Raw genomic sequence first — 16,991 nt, 5'->3', positions numbered from 1 at the left:
TTAAGTGATATCATATGATATTTGTCTTTCTCTGTCTGACTTAGTTCACTTAGTATGGTACTCACCAGGTCCATCCACGTTGTTGCAAGTGGCATTATTTTATTCTTTCTTATGGCCAAGTAATATTCCACTGTGTATATATACCCCATCTTCTTCATCCATTCATCTGGTGATGGATATTTGGGTTGCTCCCATGTCTTGGCTATTGTAAATACAGCTTCACTGAACGTTGGGATACGTGTAGCTTTTCAAATTAGTGTTTTAGTTTTTTGGGAGTATACACTCAGGAGTGGAATTGCTGGGTCATATGGTAGTTCTTTTTTTTTTTCAAGATTTATTTATTTTTACCTATTTATTTTTGACTCTACTGGGTCTTTGTTGCTGAGGCTTTCTCTGATTGTGGTGAGCAGGGGCTACTCTTCATTGTGGTGCCTGGGCTTCTCATTCCAGTGGCTTCTCTTATTGCGGACCATGGGCTCTAGGCACACAGGCTCAGTAGTTGTGGCACACCAGCTTAGTTGCCCTGCAGCATGTAGAATCTTCCTGGAGCAAGGATTGAACCCATGTCTCCTGCATTGGTAGGCAGACTCTTAACCACTGGCCCACCAGGGAAGCACCCCACCCGGACCCCCACCCTTTTCAACGAATGAAGTGTTTTTAAGGATATTTTTTAAATTAATTTTTAAATATTTTTATTTATTTGGCTGTGCCAGATCTCAGTTGTGACACACGGGATCTTCAGTCTTCTTCGTTGTGGCAAGCTTGATCTTTAGTTGGGGCATGCAAACTCTTGGGCTTCCCAAGTGGCACTAGTGGTAAAGAACTTGCCTGACAGTGCAGGAGACTTAAGAGATGCAGGTTCGATCCCGGGAGTGGGAAGGTCCCCTGAAGGATGGCATGGCAACCCGCTCCAGTATTCTTGCCTGGAGAATCCCATGGACAGAGGAGCCTGGTGAGCTACAGTCCGTAGAGTCACACAGAATGAGACATGACTGAAGTGACTGAACACGCATGCACATATGCAAATTCTTAGTTGACTCTGAGTGTCTGGAGGGGGCTGTGGGCTCAGGAAGTCTTTAGGTAGCCTGTCTGCTTATGGGTGTGGCTATGTCACCACCCAGTTAGTTGTTTCGCCTGAGGCATCCCAACATTGGTGCCTACAAGCTATTGGGTAGGGCCACAGGCTCTAATGAACTAGAGGGAGGAGCAAAGATCAGCACTGGCTTATATGACTGACTGAGCTCCCAAATATAACTGTTGCCAGCTGCAGCCACCCCCAGCCTCTCCAAAGCCAGCAGGTAGGTCTGACCCAGTCTCCTATCAAATGACAGCTTTTGGCCTGAGCCCCAGTGCTGGTAAGATCTTGTGTGTGTCATTCAAGAGTGGAGTCTGTATTTCCCACTATCCTTCGGGACTCCCGAAATTAAGCCCTGCTGGCCTTCAGAGCCAAATGGTCTGGGGGCTAGTCTTCCTGGTGCAGGATCTCCGGGATGGGGAACCCAGCGTGGGACTCAGAACTCTCACTCGTGTGGGAGAACCTCTGCACTGTAATTATTCTCCAGTTTGTGAGTCGCCCACCTTCGAGTATGGGACTTTATATCATGACTCCTGCCCATCCTGCCCATCTTGTGGTTCCTTCTTTGTGTCTTTTAGTTGCAGACCATCTTTTCAGGAGGTTTTGGTCTTTTTTCATAGATGGTTGTTCTGTAGATAGGTGTGGTTTTGGTGTGCTTGTGAGAGGAGGTGAACTCAGGGTCTTTCTATTCTACCATCTTGGTCGATCTCCAAGGAACTGTTCATATTCTCATCCTTGGGTGGGTGACTTACCTGGGCCATGGTGGGTGGACACTTAGAGGTTCTTTGATTGAACAAGGCAACACTTTCCCGCATCTCTGCTGTGCCCTGGGCCTGTGGCCTAGACTTTTGTCCCTGGGCTGGTGATATACCCCAGCACTGGGGCTGGTATGTGTTCTGGTCTCTGCCCAACTTTACCTCCTACCCCCTGCAGGTTCCCTTCTTCCATTTCTGACACCTGTCTTCTTTTTAAGTTTAACTGTGTATTAAACTTTTGTTATCTCTTTAATATTTTCTCCAAAATTTGTATTGTTTAGATTGGGAAAGGGAAGGGTTTTTTTTAATCTTCTCAGAGTATTTTAACTAGAAATCTCACTATGCAAGGTCTTTAATCTCAATTTAAGTCTCAATTTCTTCTTCAGTAAAAGTACTGGAGAACATACACATGAATTCTGAAGCATAGTTTCTGCAAAAAAGTATTTTAAGAGCAGTATAGCCATTTTGTTGTTTTCATTAGTACAGTAATAACTGTTGTGACTCCATTTTTTCTCCAATGCTGAATATCTCTGTAGGCATAATGATCGGTTGTTGTATTAAAGTATTTTTAAAAATTTGTCGTTGAAAGTTTTAAAAATTGATAAAAACAGTACACATTGGGAGTTCCTTGGTGGCTTTTTGGTTAGGATCCTGGACTTTCCTTGGTGGTCCGGGTTCAATCTCTGGTCTAGAACTGAGATCCCAAAAGCCGTATGGTTGACTAAAACAAAATAAAGTACACATTGAATGGAAACCAAAAGTCACAGAGCAGTATTGTTGTTCAATTGCTAAGTCCTCTTCGACTCTGTGACCCCATGGACTGCAGCATGCCAGGCTTCCCTGTCCTTCACTATCTCTCAGAGTTTGCTCCAACTCATATTCATTGAGTCAGTGATGCCATCCAGCCGTCTTGTCTTCTGTCACCCACTTCTCCTCCTGCCTTCAATCTTTCCCAGCATCAGGGTCTTTTCCAGTGAGTCAGCTCTTTGCATCAGGTGGCCAAAAACTGAAGCTTCAGCTTCAGCATCAATCCTTCCAATTCAGGGTTGATTTCCTTTGGGATTGACTGGTTTGATCTCCTTGCTGTCCAAGGGATGCTCAAGAGTCTTCTCCAGCACCACAGTTTGAAAACATCAGTTCTTTGGTGCTCAACCTTCTTTGGGCTTCCTTGGTGGCTCAGAAGGTAAAGAATCTGCCTGCAATGCGGGAGACCTGAGTTCGATCCCTGGGTTGGGAAGATCCCCTGGAGGAGGGCAGGGCAACCCACTCCAGTATTCTTGCCTTGGAGAATCCCCATGGCACAGAGGAGCCTCATGGGCTACAGCCCATGGGGTTGCAAAGAGCCGGACACGACTGAGAACCTAAGCACAGCAGCCTTCTTTATGATCCAGTTCTCACATCCACACATGGCTACTTGATGAGTATAGATGGGGTCTAGCAAATTGCTGTGTCTTTGAACAGTATAGATTTTAGGTCAGAGCCTACAGATGGGTAGCCCGGAACCCAAAATAGTTTAATTTTTAAATTATTTTAAAAATTTATTGAAACCTCAAATTTTTTTTTTATTTCACTTCCACGGTGTTTCAAAAACTAAATTTGTTGCCGACACTTGAAGATGGTGACATTTCACATAAAATTCAGGTATCTAACTTCTCTTGAGTCATCAAGATAGTCTGAACATCCTGGGTCTTCTTCACGAATAGATGAGGAGGAGCACAGCAGCTTGTGCTCGATGGTTGCTCTCCCACATTTTCCCTCCATTACGGAGGCCAAAGGCCACTTGCCATTTATCGTTACCCTTGTGAAAGTGAAAGTGTTAGTTGCCCAACTGGGTCCTACTCCATGGACTGTAGCCTGCCAGGCTCTGGTTCTTGGAATTCTCCAGGCAAGAATACTGAAGTGGATAGCCATTCCCTATTGTTACACTTTTACTGTTGTTTTAAAAATAGTACAGAAATAGTAGTATATACCTATTTTTTTTTTCTATCAAAAATAGGAAAACAAAAGATAGGTGGTCAAAAACCATATTGTAAGTATCGGTAGAAAAGTTAATCAGTTAATCCAATGAAGAAATGAAAGGTTTTATTTGAGCCAAATTGGAGAATTGTAACCTGGGAAGAGCATCTCAGAAAGCTCTGAGAATTGTTCCATCACTGAGAAGTCAAGGCAGAGTTATAAAAGAGTTCTGGGACTGAGGGCTGTACATCAGATGTTGTATTATTGTCCATTTATATTACCGAGATCTAAGTGCCATGTGACCCCTTGTGAGATCAAGAAGGAATGTTAGCTCTAAGGAGTTGTCTCATTGATGCTAGGAGAATATTGCTGTTTATGATTGAGCAGTTATTTCTGCCGATGGGGAAGTTTAGGTTAATGCATAATGCAGATACATAATGCACAGTGGGAAGAGAGAGGAGGCCAAAGGACAGAAAAAAAATTTTGTTTTTCTTGTCTTGCCCTAAAATAATGAATTTTATTTCACGTATGAAAAATGTAGAAGAAACTATTTTGTGATAGAAAGGAAGACAGTGCATACATATTTAATAGGACATCTGTGTCAATTTTCTCTTGCACTTGGCTTGCTTCACTTATTTGTGTTATCCTGTTTTGATATTGTGAACATTTCAAACTGCAGCTGCCTCTTGGCTCTCTTAAGTTCTGCTCTTTTTCATTTCTAGTCGATCTTCTCTTTTGCATTGCACTAGTTTACCCTCGATAATTGAGTGTGTTTCTATGGGAGAACTATTGAGGACTTCTCAAACAACAGAAAAGTCCACGTTTACTCAAGCCTGTTTGTTCCATCCCCTACAGCCCACACCTTCTAGAAAAGTAAGTTTCCCCACCAACTCGCTGGTGATTCGATTTTTCAAATTGCAAAGCAGATGTTTCTGTTCAACTGTTAGAGATTGAGGGTTCAAGCACAAACACCCCAAGGAAGATCAATTAACTAAAATTTACTCACATTACATCAGCAAGTGGAAGTAAGAGTCTAGATTTTTTTCTATTTTGATTTTGTAGGATTAAGAGAGCCCTGGGCAACTGATAGAGGGCAGGGGTTTTTTCCTTGGATGAGGATGGAGATACAGGTAGAGTACGTGCGTATGTACTCAACTGCTCAGTCATGTCCGACTGTTTGTGATGCTATGGACTGTAGCCCTCCCGGCTACTCTGTCCATGGGATTCTCCAGGTAAGAATACTAGAGTGGGTTGACATTTCCTTCTCCAGCTTATCTTCCCTACCCAGGGATCGAACCCTTGTCTCCTGCATTTTCCTGCAGTGACAGATAGATTCTTTACCACTGAGCCATCTGGGAAGCCCAGAAGTAGAGTGCAGGACATACAAAAGGGGAGAAAAATTAAAATACCACTGTTTCATGTGGAAAGTTGTAGTGATTGTTTAAGTTTGTGGTTACATGGATTGTGAATGGAACTTTTTTTTTTTTGGTGGGGTGGAGGGGGTACTTGTTTCTGTGTAGCTTCAAATTCTGTTTGTAAATACATTGTTGCCATTTGTTTTGCAGATTGCTGGGTTAGTGATATGCTTTCCTAAACAGCAGGAAACTTGAAGATGTCTAAACACTTAGTGGCCTTGACAGTGACCACCCTTCTTGGTGTGGCTGTCGGGGGATTTGTCCTATGGAAGGGCTTTAAGCGCCGGAGGAGTAAATCGAGCCCGGTGACCCGGCAGCGCCTGTTGCAGCAGCAGCAGCAGCAGCAGCAGCAGCAAGTGCCAGGCGGGAGAGAGCTGCCCGCCCCAGGAGAGGACCAGCTGCACTCCATTGCCCCCAGAGCCTCATGGGAAGAGAGGATCCTCGGAGCGAAGGTGATGACTGTGTCTCAGGAGGCGGAGTGGGATCAAATTGAGCCCTCGCTTAGGAGTGAGCTAGAAGATTTTCCAGTGCTTGGAATCGACTGTGAGTGGGTAAGTTAAAAAGCAAAAACTGAAACAAGTATTTTCCGCTTTTCCAGACATTTTGAGTAGTCAAAAAGAGGATAATATTAAAGGAGAATTAGCTTATTCTTAGTTCAGTTCAGTTTAGTCACTCAGTCGTGTCTTGACTCTTTGCGACCCCATTGACTGCAGCACGCCAATCCTCCCAGTCCATCACCAACTCCTGGAATTTACTCACACTCATGTCCATTGAGTCGGTGATGCCATCCAGCCATCTCCTCCTCTGTCGTCCCCTTCTCCTCCTGCCCCCAGTCCCTCCCAGCATCAGGGTCTTTTCCAACGAGTCAACTCTTTGCATGAGGTGGCGAAAGTACTGGAGTTTCAGCTTCAACATCAGTCCTTGCAGTGAATATTCAGGATGGATTTCCTTTAGGATGGACTGGTTTGATCTCCTTGCAGTCCAAGGGACTCTCAAGAGTCTTCTCCGACACCACAGTTCAAAAACATCAATTCTTCAGCTCTCAGCTTTCTTTATAGTCCATCTCTCACATCCATACATGACTACTGGAAAAACCTTGACTAAGTGGACCTTTGTTGGCAAAGTAATGTTTCTGCTTTTTAATATGCTGTCTAGGTTGGTCATAACTTTCCTTCCAAGGAGTAAGCGTCTTTTAATTTCATGGCCACAATCACCATCTGTGGTGATTTTAGAGCCCCCAAAAATAAAGTCTGTCACTGTTTCCAGTGTTTCCCCATCTATTTGCCATGAAGTGATGGGACCAAATGCCATGATCTTAGTTTTCTGAATGTTGAGCTTTAAGCCACCTTTTTCACTCCCCTCTTTCATTCACTTTCATCAAGAGGCTCTTTAGTTCTTCCCTTTCTGCCATAAGGGTGGTGTTATCTGCATATCTGAGGTTATTGATATTTCTCCTGGCAATCTTGATTCCAGCCTGTGCTTCATCCAGTCCAGCATTTCTCATGATGTACTCTGCATATAAGTTAAATAAGCAGGGTGACAATATATAGCCTTGACGTACTCCTTTCCCTATTTGGAACCAGTCTGTTGTTCCATGTCCAGTTCTAACTGTTGTTTCCTGACCTGCATACAGATTTCTCAGGAGGCAGGTCAGGTGGTCTGGTATTCCCATCTCTTTCAGAATTTTCCACATCTCTTATTAATTCAGCATAATACCTTGCCAAGATTCTGTGATCTAAGTGTTCTGGATATCTGGAGTATAGTCAGGATCCAGGAAATGTAATCAAAGGATGCCCCAAGCAGAATAGCTGCCACCAGATCAGATCACAGGTGGTTGGTAGGAGGAACTAAAGATGCCAATACAGTGATGACCAAGAAGAGAACACCTGATGGTGTGGGAAAAGTTTGGCAGTCACACAAGGTCTTACAGAGCTACTAAGGGTATTTCTTTATATCAGCAATAGTTGAGTAGTAGTTTATACCAGTGACCTTGGGCCATCAGGAAAGGATTGGGCATTTTTAGTTTATTGTGTATAAGAATTATGTCATTTTAGAAATATTAACATATTTCTATATTATTTTAGAAATGTTTACACCAACAACAATAGAAGAAAGCATTAGTAAACATTGAGCTTTAGTAGATTAGGAAAATTCTCATTTGTCAAATACCTTGATTATTCCAACCAAATGAAGTATAACTTCAGAAACAATAAGGTAGGATGAAGTGAATAGTTAGTAACAGTTATTGATTTAATAGTGATATGTTTAACTACTATAGCAGAGTAAGTTTAAAGTGGCAAATAATCCAAAACCCCCTTCATTTTAGCTTTCAGTGTATTGAACTTCCACTGATGCCACACTTCCCTTCGGGTGTGATTGCATTTCCCTGATTGCTGCCACAGAAAAACCTTCATCCATCCTCCTTCTTTCCATTCTTTCATCTCTGATTCCCTTTCTCTTTTGTTTGCTTTTGTGTATTTGCTTAGTTATTATTTTTGTCCTTGTCTTAATACAGTCAGTATTTGTTTAGATTTACCAAAGTGTTTACCTTTTTCTTTGCTCATCTTTCCTTGTATCTCAGAACTTTCTGGCATCATCCTCTTTAAGTCTGTTGTTTAGAAGTTCTCTTTTTGAGGGCTCATTGATAGTAAACTTAATTATTATTATTCTGTGAAAGTGAAAGGGTTAGTTGCTCAGTTGTATCTGACTCTCTGCGACCACATAGACTGTAGCCCACCCAGGCTCCTCTGAACTTGGGATTCTCCAGGCAAGAATACTGGAGTGGGTTGCCGTTCCCTTCTCCGGGGGATCTTCCAGACCCAGGGATTGAACCTGGGTCTCTTGCATTGCAGGCAGATTCTTTATTGTCTGAGCAATCAAGAAACCCCATTGTTCTGAAAGTGTCCTTATTTTGCTTTTGATCTTTGAAGATATTTTCACTGGGGGATACAAAATTCTAGTTTAGCAGCTTATCAGTTTCAAGGTCACTTTCCACTGTCTTCTGGCTTCCATTGTTGCTGTTGAAAGTAACTGTCTGTCTAAATGTTGATTCTTTATACGTACTCAAATTTTTTGTAGACACTTCTAAGATCTTTTTGAATTGCTGATTCTGAAGATTCACTAAGAATCTAAGGGAGACTAAGTGTTGTCATCTTTCTGTATTTCCTGCTTGGGATTCAGAGAGATATCTGGATATAGTGGTTGGTATTGTACATCAGTTCTAAATTCTCTTTGAAGGTTGCCTTCACCCTGTTTTTTCTTCTCTTCCTCCTCTTCTTACCCCTCCTTTTTCACCTCTTCTTTCTTGTTGAAATTTGATCAGCTACATTCTGAACTTTTTTGCTCTCCTACATGTCTTGTAATCTCTTTTATATTAAACATGTCTTAACCTCTCTGGATTCATTCTGCAGTTTCTTCAGCTCTCTTTTCAGTTCCCTTTTTATTTCTTTCGTTTTGTCTAATCTGCTATTTAACCTACTCCTTGAATCTTTTTTTTTTTAACCTTTTTTATTGTGAAGTAAAACACATCAAGAAAAGTGCCTGAAACAAAAATATTAATAAAACAGCTGGATGGTTTAATCTAAAGAGAACAGTGTGTAACTGGAAACTAGGTCAAGAAACAGAATTTGCTCGCACCCTGGAAGCTCCCCTTGTGACCCCTCATAATCATTATCCCCCCCACCAGGGTTACTATTATCTTGATTTTATGGTATTTACTTTCTGGTCTTTCTTTATACTTTTACTACTTAAACATGCATCCCTAGGCACTATAGTTTTGTCTGCTTTTAAAATTTAATGTAAATTAAAATATCAAGTGTGTATTTTGTGTCTCGCTTCCTTTGTTCAAACATTATGCTTGTAATATTTACCCATGTTGGGTGTGACTGTAATTTCATTACCATATGTCCATTGTGTAAATATATCATGATTTATTCATCCAATTTAATGTTGATGAACTTTTGGGTTGTTTATAGTTTGGGGCTATTACAAAGAATGCTGAAGTGAACAAATGTACTTATTATTGGGCATACAGTGTTTATGAGTGGAGTTCTGGGTCTTGGAGTTTTATATTTATCTTTAACTCTTACAGATAATGCTAAATTGTATTCCAAGATGGTTTTAACTAGTTTAACCTCATCAGTAGTAATGAGTGTACCCATTGTTTTCAGAAGTGGTTCTAAAAATTTAACTTCTCACTAAGACTGTATGAAAATTACCTTTGTCTTATATCCTTGTCCACATCTGGTACTGTAAGATTTAAAAATTTTAGCTATTCTAATGGATGTGTAGTAATATTTCATTGTGGTTGTAATTTGCATATCCCTGATTAGCCCTGAGACTGAGCATCTTTTTAAAAAATTTTTATTGATCATTTGGATATCTTTTTTTAATAGAGCACCTGTTCAAGTCACTTGCCTCCTTTTTTTTAAAAAAATCAAATTTTCTTTTTCTTGCTGATTTATAGGAGTTCTTTTATATTTTAGTTATGAACCCTTTGTGAGTTAAATGTATTGTAAATGTCTTCCCCCATTCTGTGGATTGCCTTTACATTCTTTTAAAGCTTGATGATCAGAAAATCTATATAGTGCTGTATAACAAGTCTTCCCTTATCTGTCTAGTCGTGAGTGTACTCTCCTATGTTATTTTCTTGGAGTTTTGTAGTTTTAGATATTTAGATTTTACACCTTGCGTATTTAGATTTTATGCTCTACCTGAAATTGAGGTGTGTGTGTGTGTGTGTGTGTGTGTGTGTGTGTGTGTGTGTGTATGATGTGAGGTAGAGTTGAGTTTCATTTTTCCCCCTTACGGATATTCAGTTGTCCTAGCACCATTGGTTGAAAGGATAAAATTTTTTCTCACTGCTGTGCAATGCTACTTTACTATAAAACGAGTATCTGAATATGAGTCGATGTATTTCTGGACACTCTAGTAGTCTGATTTTCTATTCTTCCACTGGTGGTCACAAACTGTCTTAGTTACGGTTGCTTTATAATGACTTGATAACTGTGACAGCAAGACTTCCTTTTTTTTTTTTGGCCGGATCTTAAGTTCTCTGACCAGGGATTGAACCTGCGCCCCCTGCAGTGGAAGCACAGAATCTTAACCACTGGACCTCGAAGAAACTCTTAGCAAGACTTTCTATCTTGTTATTTTCCCAGAAGGTCTTGGATTGTCTTGGTCCTTTGCATTTCTTTATATATTTTATTTTATTATTATTACTATTTTTAGTTCTACCACTTTATTGCTACCAACCCATCTCCCTCCACCCTCGTGCACACATGCTCAGTCATGTAATCCCATAGACTGTAGCCCGCCAGGCTCCTCTGTCCATGGACTTTTCCAGGCAAGAATACTGGAGTGGGTTGCCATTTCCTTCTCCATGCATTTCCTTATATATTTTAAAATCAACTTTTCAAGTTCTACCAAAGAAAAATTCTTGATATTTTGATTGCATTGGATCTAATAGATCAGTTTGTGAGGAACTGACCTTATTCCAATATTGAGTTTTCTAATACAAAAATAGTTATTTAGATCCTTAACTTCTCTTAGTAAGGTATTTGTAGTTTTCTGAGATTTAATAAATTCTATTATAAATGAAATCTTAAAAGATGTTGTTTCTGACATATAGAAATGTAGTTTTATTAAAGAGCTTAACTAAACCCACTTATTCATTCTAATTACTTGTAGATTCTTTTGAATTTCTGTGTAAACTGTTATATCATCTGTGAAGTGAGAATTTTCTTTCCAGTCCTTACACTTTGTATTTCTCTTCCTGCCTTACTATACTGGCCAGGATCATAATATAGTGCTCAGTATGAATGGTGATAGTAGGCATCCTTGACTCATTCCCTATCGTAGAATGACAGCTTTCAACATTTTCATGTTGAGTATGTTGGTTTCATAGCATCACTGACTCATTGGACATTAGTCTGAGCAAACTCTGGGAGACAGTGAAGGACAGGGAAGCCTGGCGTGCTGCAGTCCATGGGGTCGCAAATAGTCAGATATGACTTAGCAACTGAACACAACAAAAGTTATCTGCAGTAAGGTTTGTTTACAGATTAAATATATTCAATTCTATTCTTGGTTTCTTTTTCTTTTTAATTTATTTGGCTGTGCTGGGTCTTCGTTGGAGCCCTCGGGATCTTCCTTGCAGCGTGTGAGATCTAGTTCCCTGACCAGGGATCAAACCTGGGCCCCCTGCATTGGGAGCACGGAGGCTTAACCATGGGACCACCAGGGAAGTCCCTATTCTTGGTTCTTAAGAGTTTTTATGTTGTTTTGTTTTTCTGGTTCATACTGCATGGCTTGTGTGATCTTAGTTCCCTAACCAGGAAGTGAACCCAGGCCCTGACAGTGAAGCATGGAATCCTAATCACCAGGCTGCCAGGGAATTCACTAGAGGTTTTTTCTTTTTTTTTTTTGAAGAATGAAATATTATTGCTGGAGCTACATAGATGGACCCAGAGGATACTAAGTCAGACAAAGACAGATATTCTAGGATATCACCTAATATGATACAAATGAATCTATACGCAAAGCAGAAATAGATTCACAGACATAGAAAACAAATCAATTTTCTTTTTAACAAAGGGAAAAAGGAGTGGAGGAGGGTTAAATTAGGAGTGTGGGATTAACAGATATAAACTGTTATACATAAAATAGATAAACAACAAGGGTTTATTATATATCTTGTAATAACCTATAATGGAAATTAATCTGAAATATATATATAACTGAATCATTTGCCCTACACCTGAAACTAACAGTTTTATAAATAAGTTATGTTTCAGTTTTTTTAAGTTTTTTTAAAATCATGAATAGTTGTTGAATTTTATCAAGTGAGTTTTCTACATTTCTTGAAATGAGTATGTAGTTTTTCTCCTTTAGTCTGTTGTTGTGATGAAATACATTGATTTTTAAATTCCTGGAATAAACCCAACTTGGTCATGATGTCTTATTCTCCTTATACATTGCTGAAATTCATTTTGCTAGTGTTTTTTAAAAAATCTATATTCATGAGTGATACTGGCTTATAATTCTATTTTCTAGAAATGACCTTGTCAGATTTTGATTAAAGTATGAGGTTGGCTTCATGCAACAGGTTAGGGCTGTTCATTATTTTTGTGTTCTCTGGAAAAGTTTGTGTAAGATTGTCAATTCTTTTTTCCTTATGTGTTTGATTAAAATCTACTCGTGAAACCATCTGGAATTTTCTTTTAAGGGAGGTTTCTGAATTATGAATACAATATTAAGATAGTTTAGAGGCTATTCATGTTTCCTATTTCTTCATGTCTGTTTTGATAAATTATATTTTTCATCTAAATCTGTCTTTTTTTCAAAATTTTAAATTACAGACGTATACTTGTTTATAATATCCTCTAACAATTTTTTTTTCCTATCAGATGGATGTGTAAGGATGGGTCCTTTTTCATTTCTGACATTGCTTATTTGCATCTCTCTTTTTTCTTGATTACCCCTTCCATGTGTTTATCAAAGTTATTAGGCTTTTCAAAAAATCAGCTTATGGCGTTGTTGGTCTTTATTGTTTGTTTGTGTTCTATTACACCAATTTGTGCTCTTCATTATTTCTTTTCTTCTACTTGCCTGAGTATAATTTGCTATTCTCCATCTATTCATCAACCTACTCTAATCTGACATCCTATCATACTGCTGCACTGAAAGTGACGAAGTTGATGGCTTTCTTGTTTTCCAGTCCGGTGGACACTTATCTGGACTCATGTTATTCTAGCTCTCCAGAGCATCTGTGTAATTCCTGCACGAGACATTCTCTCTGGCTTTCATGCCATCACACTCTCCTATTTCCTATCTTACTGGTCTTTCCTCTTTTATTTATTTTTTATTTTATTTTATTTTATTTTTTGGTCTTTCCTCTTAAAAAAGTTTTTTTTTTTGATTTATTTTTATTTTTGGCTGTGCTGACTCTTTGCTGCTGCGCAGGATTTTCTCTCGCTGCGGTGCAGGGCTTCTCACTGCGGTAGCTTCTGCTGCTGCTGCTCCAGAGTGCGCAGGCTTCAGCAATTGAGGCACACGGGTTCAGTAGTTGCAGCTTCCTGCTCCAGAGAACAGGCACAGTAGTTCACGGGCTTAGCTGCCCCAAGACATGTGCAATCTTCCTGGACCAGGGATCAAAGCCCATGTCTCCTGCATTGGCAGGTGGATTCTTTACCACTGAGCCACCAGGGAAGCCCCTGGTCTTCCTCTTTTTCCTTTTCTGATCCCCTTTCTATCTCATATCTAAATATTGAGATGACTTACACTTGGTCTCCTCTGTACCCACCCCAGTTCAAACTCAGATGCCTACACGTTCCAGATAGGAAATGTCAGTGGATGATATAGAGTGATTGTTTTGCATTTTTGAAGGCATGGGAATATTTTTCAATTTCATAAAGAAATATGTTCCCTTCCTTTTTTATTTAAACACAAGGTCTATGATCTATTTTCCATTTTCCTAGTTTTGATAGGGACATGGACTGAGAAATATTTCTCTGTATTGGAGAAACAGTGGTTTACAGCTACAATGATAAATGGGAAATGACAGTTGGCTTTAGTGTTGAGAAGACATTATGGTGAATTAGAGAATTTCTTATGTAAATGAAGAAGCTGCTGTGCAGTTCAAGCCAAGTGTTGCCAGATTGTCCAGTTCTTTAAAAAGAAACTTAACATAATAGATTTAAAAAAATGTGAGCTCCACTAATTTAAAAGTTCTGACACAGTTTTTAAAATGTGGAGACCAAAAAAATTAATATTAAACATATCTGTGGGTCGGCACCTCTAACTTATGTCCTCTATATTCTTTTTCTAAGGGATCTCATCTAATTTTGTGGCTTTAAATGTCATTGATAAGCTGAGGACTTTCAAAATTAGAACTCCAGTTGTTTATATTCATCTCTCTACTTGAATCCTCCCTTGTCATCTCAGACTTTATATGTTCCTAACATAGCTCTTGATTTTTCTTCCCACATTTGTATTAGCCCTAGTCTTCTCCACCTTTAAGATTAAAATCAGAAAGACATCCTCCCTCTTACAGGTTGTCTAACAGAAGTGATATGAATGAAAGTCATACACAAACAGGCAGTTATGGAATGTTAAGTTTCTTTAATTGCAAAATATATGGAAATTGAAAGAAACAGTTATAGAAAGCAGGAAATAACACAGCATTCTCCCAGACAGAGGTATGTGTTTCCAGATTCCCCCGAGTTACCCATGGTGATGTGCAACTATGGATAAATCCTGTACAAAATGAGGATTCTGCCATGTTTTAGAAGCTATTATTGCCTTTTTTCCTGGAGGCAGGGGATGGAGATGTTAAATATCTTTCTGGCCCCTGACTCCTGCCTGATTTTTTCTGGAGTCTCTGGCTATAGACAGCTTTGCTTAACAGATGCAAATAATTAGTGTAATAAAGACTGAATGAAGTGAAGGTCATTTTCCCAAGAGCATCCCTCTGCTGGCCTAGGCTTCAGGCTTGCCTGAAGTCACTTCCCTTTTCCTTACTATTAACCCTTCACTTCCATTTAGGAAGTATTACCAATGCTAACTCTGAAATAGATTTTGCATCATCTACATCTTTACATCTCCTCTATTTCCTTCCTAGTCCAAGCCTCAAGTATTTCTTATCTGCACCTTTGAAATGCCTCCTGACTGGCCTCCCTACTTGGACTCTTACATACCTATGATCCCTTCTCCATAGAGTTAGCAAAGTGATCTTTTAAAAATGCACACCTGATCATCTCAGTTCCCTGCCTAAAAAGCCTCCACTGCTTTGTATAAAACCAAGATGTCTTAATTACTTATTTGTTCTTAATGACTCATGTTCTTTTGCCTCTCTCAGCATCTCTCATTTTATCTCCTATTCTCTTTCCATCTTCTTTCTTACTACTTTCCAGCCTCATTGGGCCTTCATTCTGTTGCCCGAATGGACAAGCTCATTCCTGTCTCAAAGCCATGGTCTAATTTAACTGATACATTAACTCCACAGAGCGGGTGCTCAATGTGCGTGCATGCTAAGGCGCTTCAGTCGTGTCCTCTTTGCGACTCTATGGACTGTAGCCCACCAGGCTCTTCTGTCCCTGGGATTCTTCAGGCAAGAATACTGGAGTGGGTTACCATGCCCTCCTTCAGAGGATTGTCCCAACCCAGGTATCAAGCCTGTGGCTCCTGCATTGCAGGCAGATTCTTTACCACTAGTTAACTTTGTTCCAGCCCTTAAATATGGTTTCAGATTTTTCTTTGCTCCTTGCTGCCATCATGGGGTCATTTAAAGAATCACAGACTTTTCCATAATCTCTAAACCAGTTCTTTCTAAGTGAATCGCTGAAATACAGAAAAAGTGTTAGAAATTTTGTTTACAATGATTGATGGCATCATCCATTTAAAATTTTTGCTCTTGTGTGTATTTAATAACATCTATATCATTAGTATAGTACCACATTTATATGATTTAAAATACATGTGTATATTTATTGTGTATGTCCCAAATATTTTTTATGAGTTGACTAATCTAAAAAGGAGAAAAAAGACAGTGACCACTGGATTGCATAAGACTAACAAAATTAAAATATGGTTTATTTTTTTCATATTAAATATAACATTGGTAAACCAAGAATTTAATTGTTTTTCCATGGGTAGTAAGTGATGTCAGGGCAAAAAGATGTTGGCAGAAGGGAGAAATATAAGAAATTAAAACTAGATAGCTTATTCTTTAAGTCAAATTGATTCTGCTAGAAGCATTATTCTTCCAATTACACATTCAGTATAAATTGGGTACGTATTGGAATCAAACATTTGGATTCCTGGTAGAAATACCTCAATTATCATTCAGTAGATCTTAAGCACAATCCAGAAACAGTGTTAAAAAGACAACTTATCTATCTGTTTATTTAATGTATTTTAGACAGTGGAACTTGATTGAAAAGATTTTCAAAGATCCCTGGCCTTAGGAATTAGCAGTGAGTATTATATCAAATTAGCAGTGCTAAATATTAAAAGTGGAGATTTTCTGCTTTTTCTTGGAGAGACCTGCTATTATACATTGAGGGAATTATGTACTAATAAAAGAAAGGTGATTTGACCACATCCAGGTGAATTATCATAGAACAGGAACCAGTAGTTGAATTTCTTCTAGATATTTTTGACCTTGGCTGAGCCCCAAGAAACAGAGACATTGGAGATCAAACTGGCCTGCTTTCATTTGAGGATATGGAGTAGCCCTCATTGACAAAGCAGTGCCTGAGGAGGGAACTCCTAAAGCTTTTGTGAGTTAAACCATGGTTTTACTTAGCATTGAAGTAGAAGCTGAGGATGAAGTTGCTCCTAATTTTACGATTCTTGATCTAGACTGTTTCTTCTACATTCTACAGATTGGGAAATTCAGGTTCCATTTCTGACTTTGCCCCAATTTCTTCACATTTAGACAATTTACCTCATTTGTAGCCCTAACATTTCTTCTCTTGAAAAATGAGAAGGATTGAAATTTATTGGATGCTTAACTTGGATTCCATGGATAGCTTTAGGGGACCTTGAATTAATGTGAATTTTGCATGTAAATTTTTCTAGGAATAATTTCCTTAGCTGTAAGCATTTTCTCCTATTTATCTATTACTTCAAAAAAAATTAAAACTAAATCAGGTAATGTGTAAAGTTAGTTTCATCTAAGATATGAGAATCCTAGCTTATGCTCGGTACACATTTTTATGAATAGCTTATGAACATAAAATGCTTAGAAGGCACTTTGTGCCACCAGGATTTATTATATCGGCGGGTACT

The 16,991-nt window shown here is 39.1% G+C and overlaps 1 protein-coding gene across 2 annotated transcripts in view; it reads left to right on the top strand.

Moving 5' to 3' along the window:
* Positions 1-16,991, top strand: part of EXD2 (exonuclease 3'-5' domain containing 2) — a 50,743-nt gene that overhangs the window by 13,067 nt on the left and 20,685 nt on the right. Inside the window, exons 1-2 of one of the 2 annotated variants that reach the window (XM_061156800.1) lie at positions 4,273-4,659; positions 5,352-5,752. In XM_061156800.1, the coding sequence (XP_061012783.1) occupies positions 5,399-5,752 (354 nt within the window). In that variant the 5' untranslated portion in view covers positions 4,273-4,659; positions 5,352-5,398. Of the gene's footprint in view, positions 1-4,272; positions 4,660-5,351; positions 5,753-16,991 lie in introns of those variants that run through there. The other variant, XM_061156799.1, reaches the window with a different exon arrangement.

Source organism: Dama dama, chromosome 12 (assembly GCF_033118175.1).
Source record: "Dama dama isolate Ldn47 chromosome 12, ASM3311817v1, whole genome shotgun sequence".
NCBI lineage: Eukaryota > Metazoa > Chordata > Mammalia > Artiodactyla > Cervidae > Dama > Dama dama.
The sequence above is the reverse complement of the archived record's forward strand: the minus strand, read 5'-3'. Positions and strand labels throughout refer to the sequence as shown.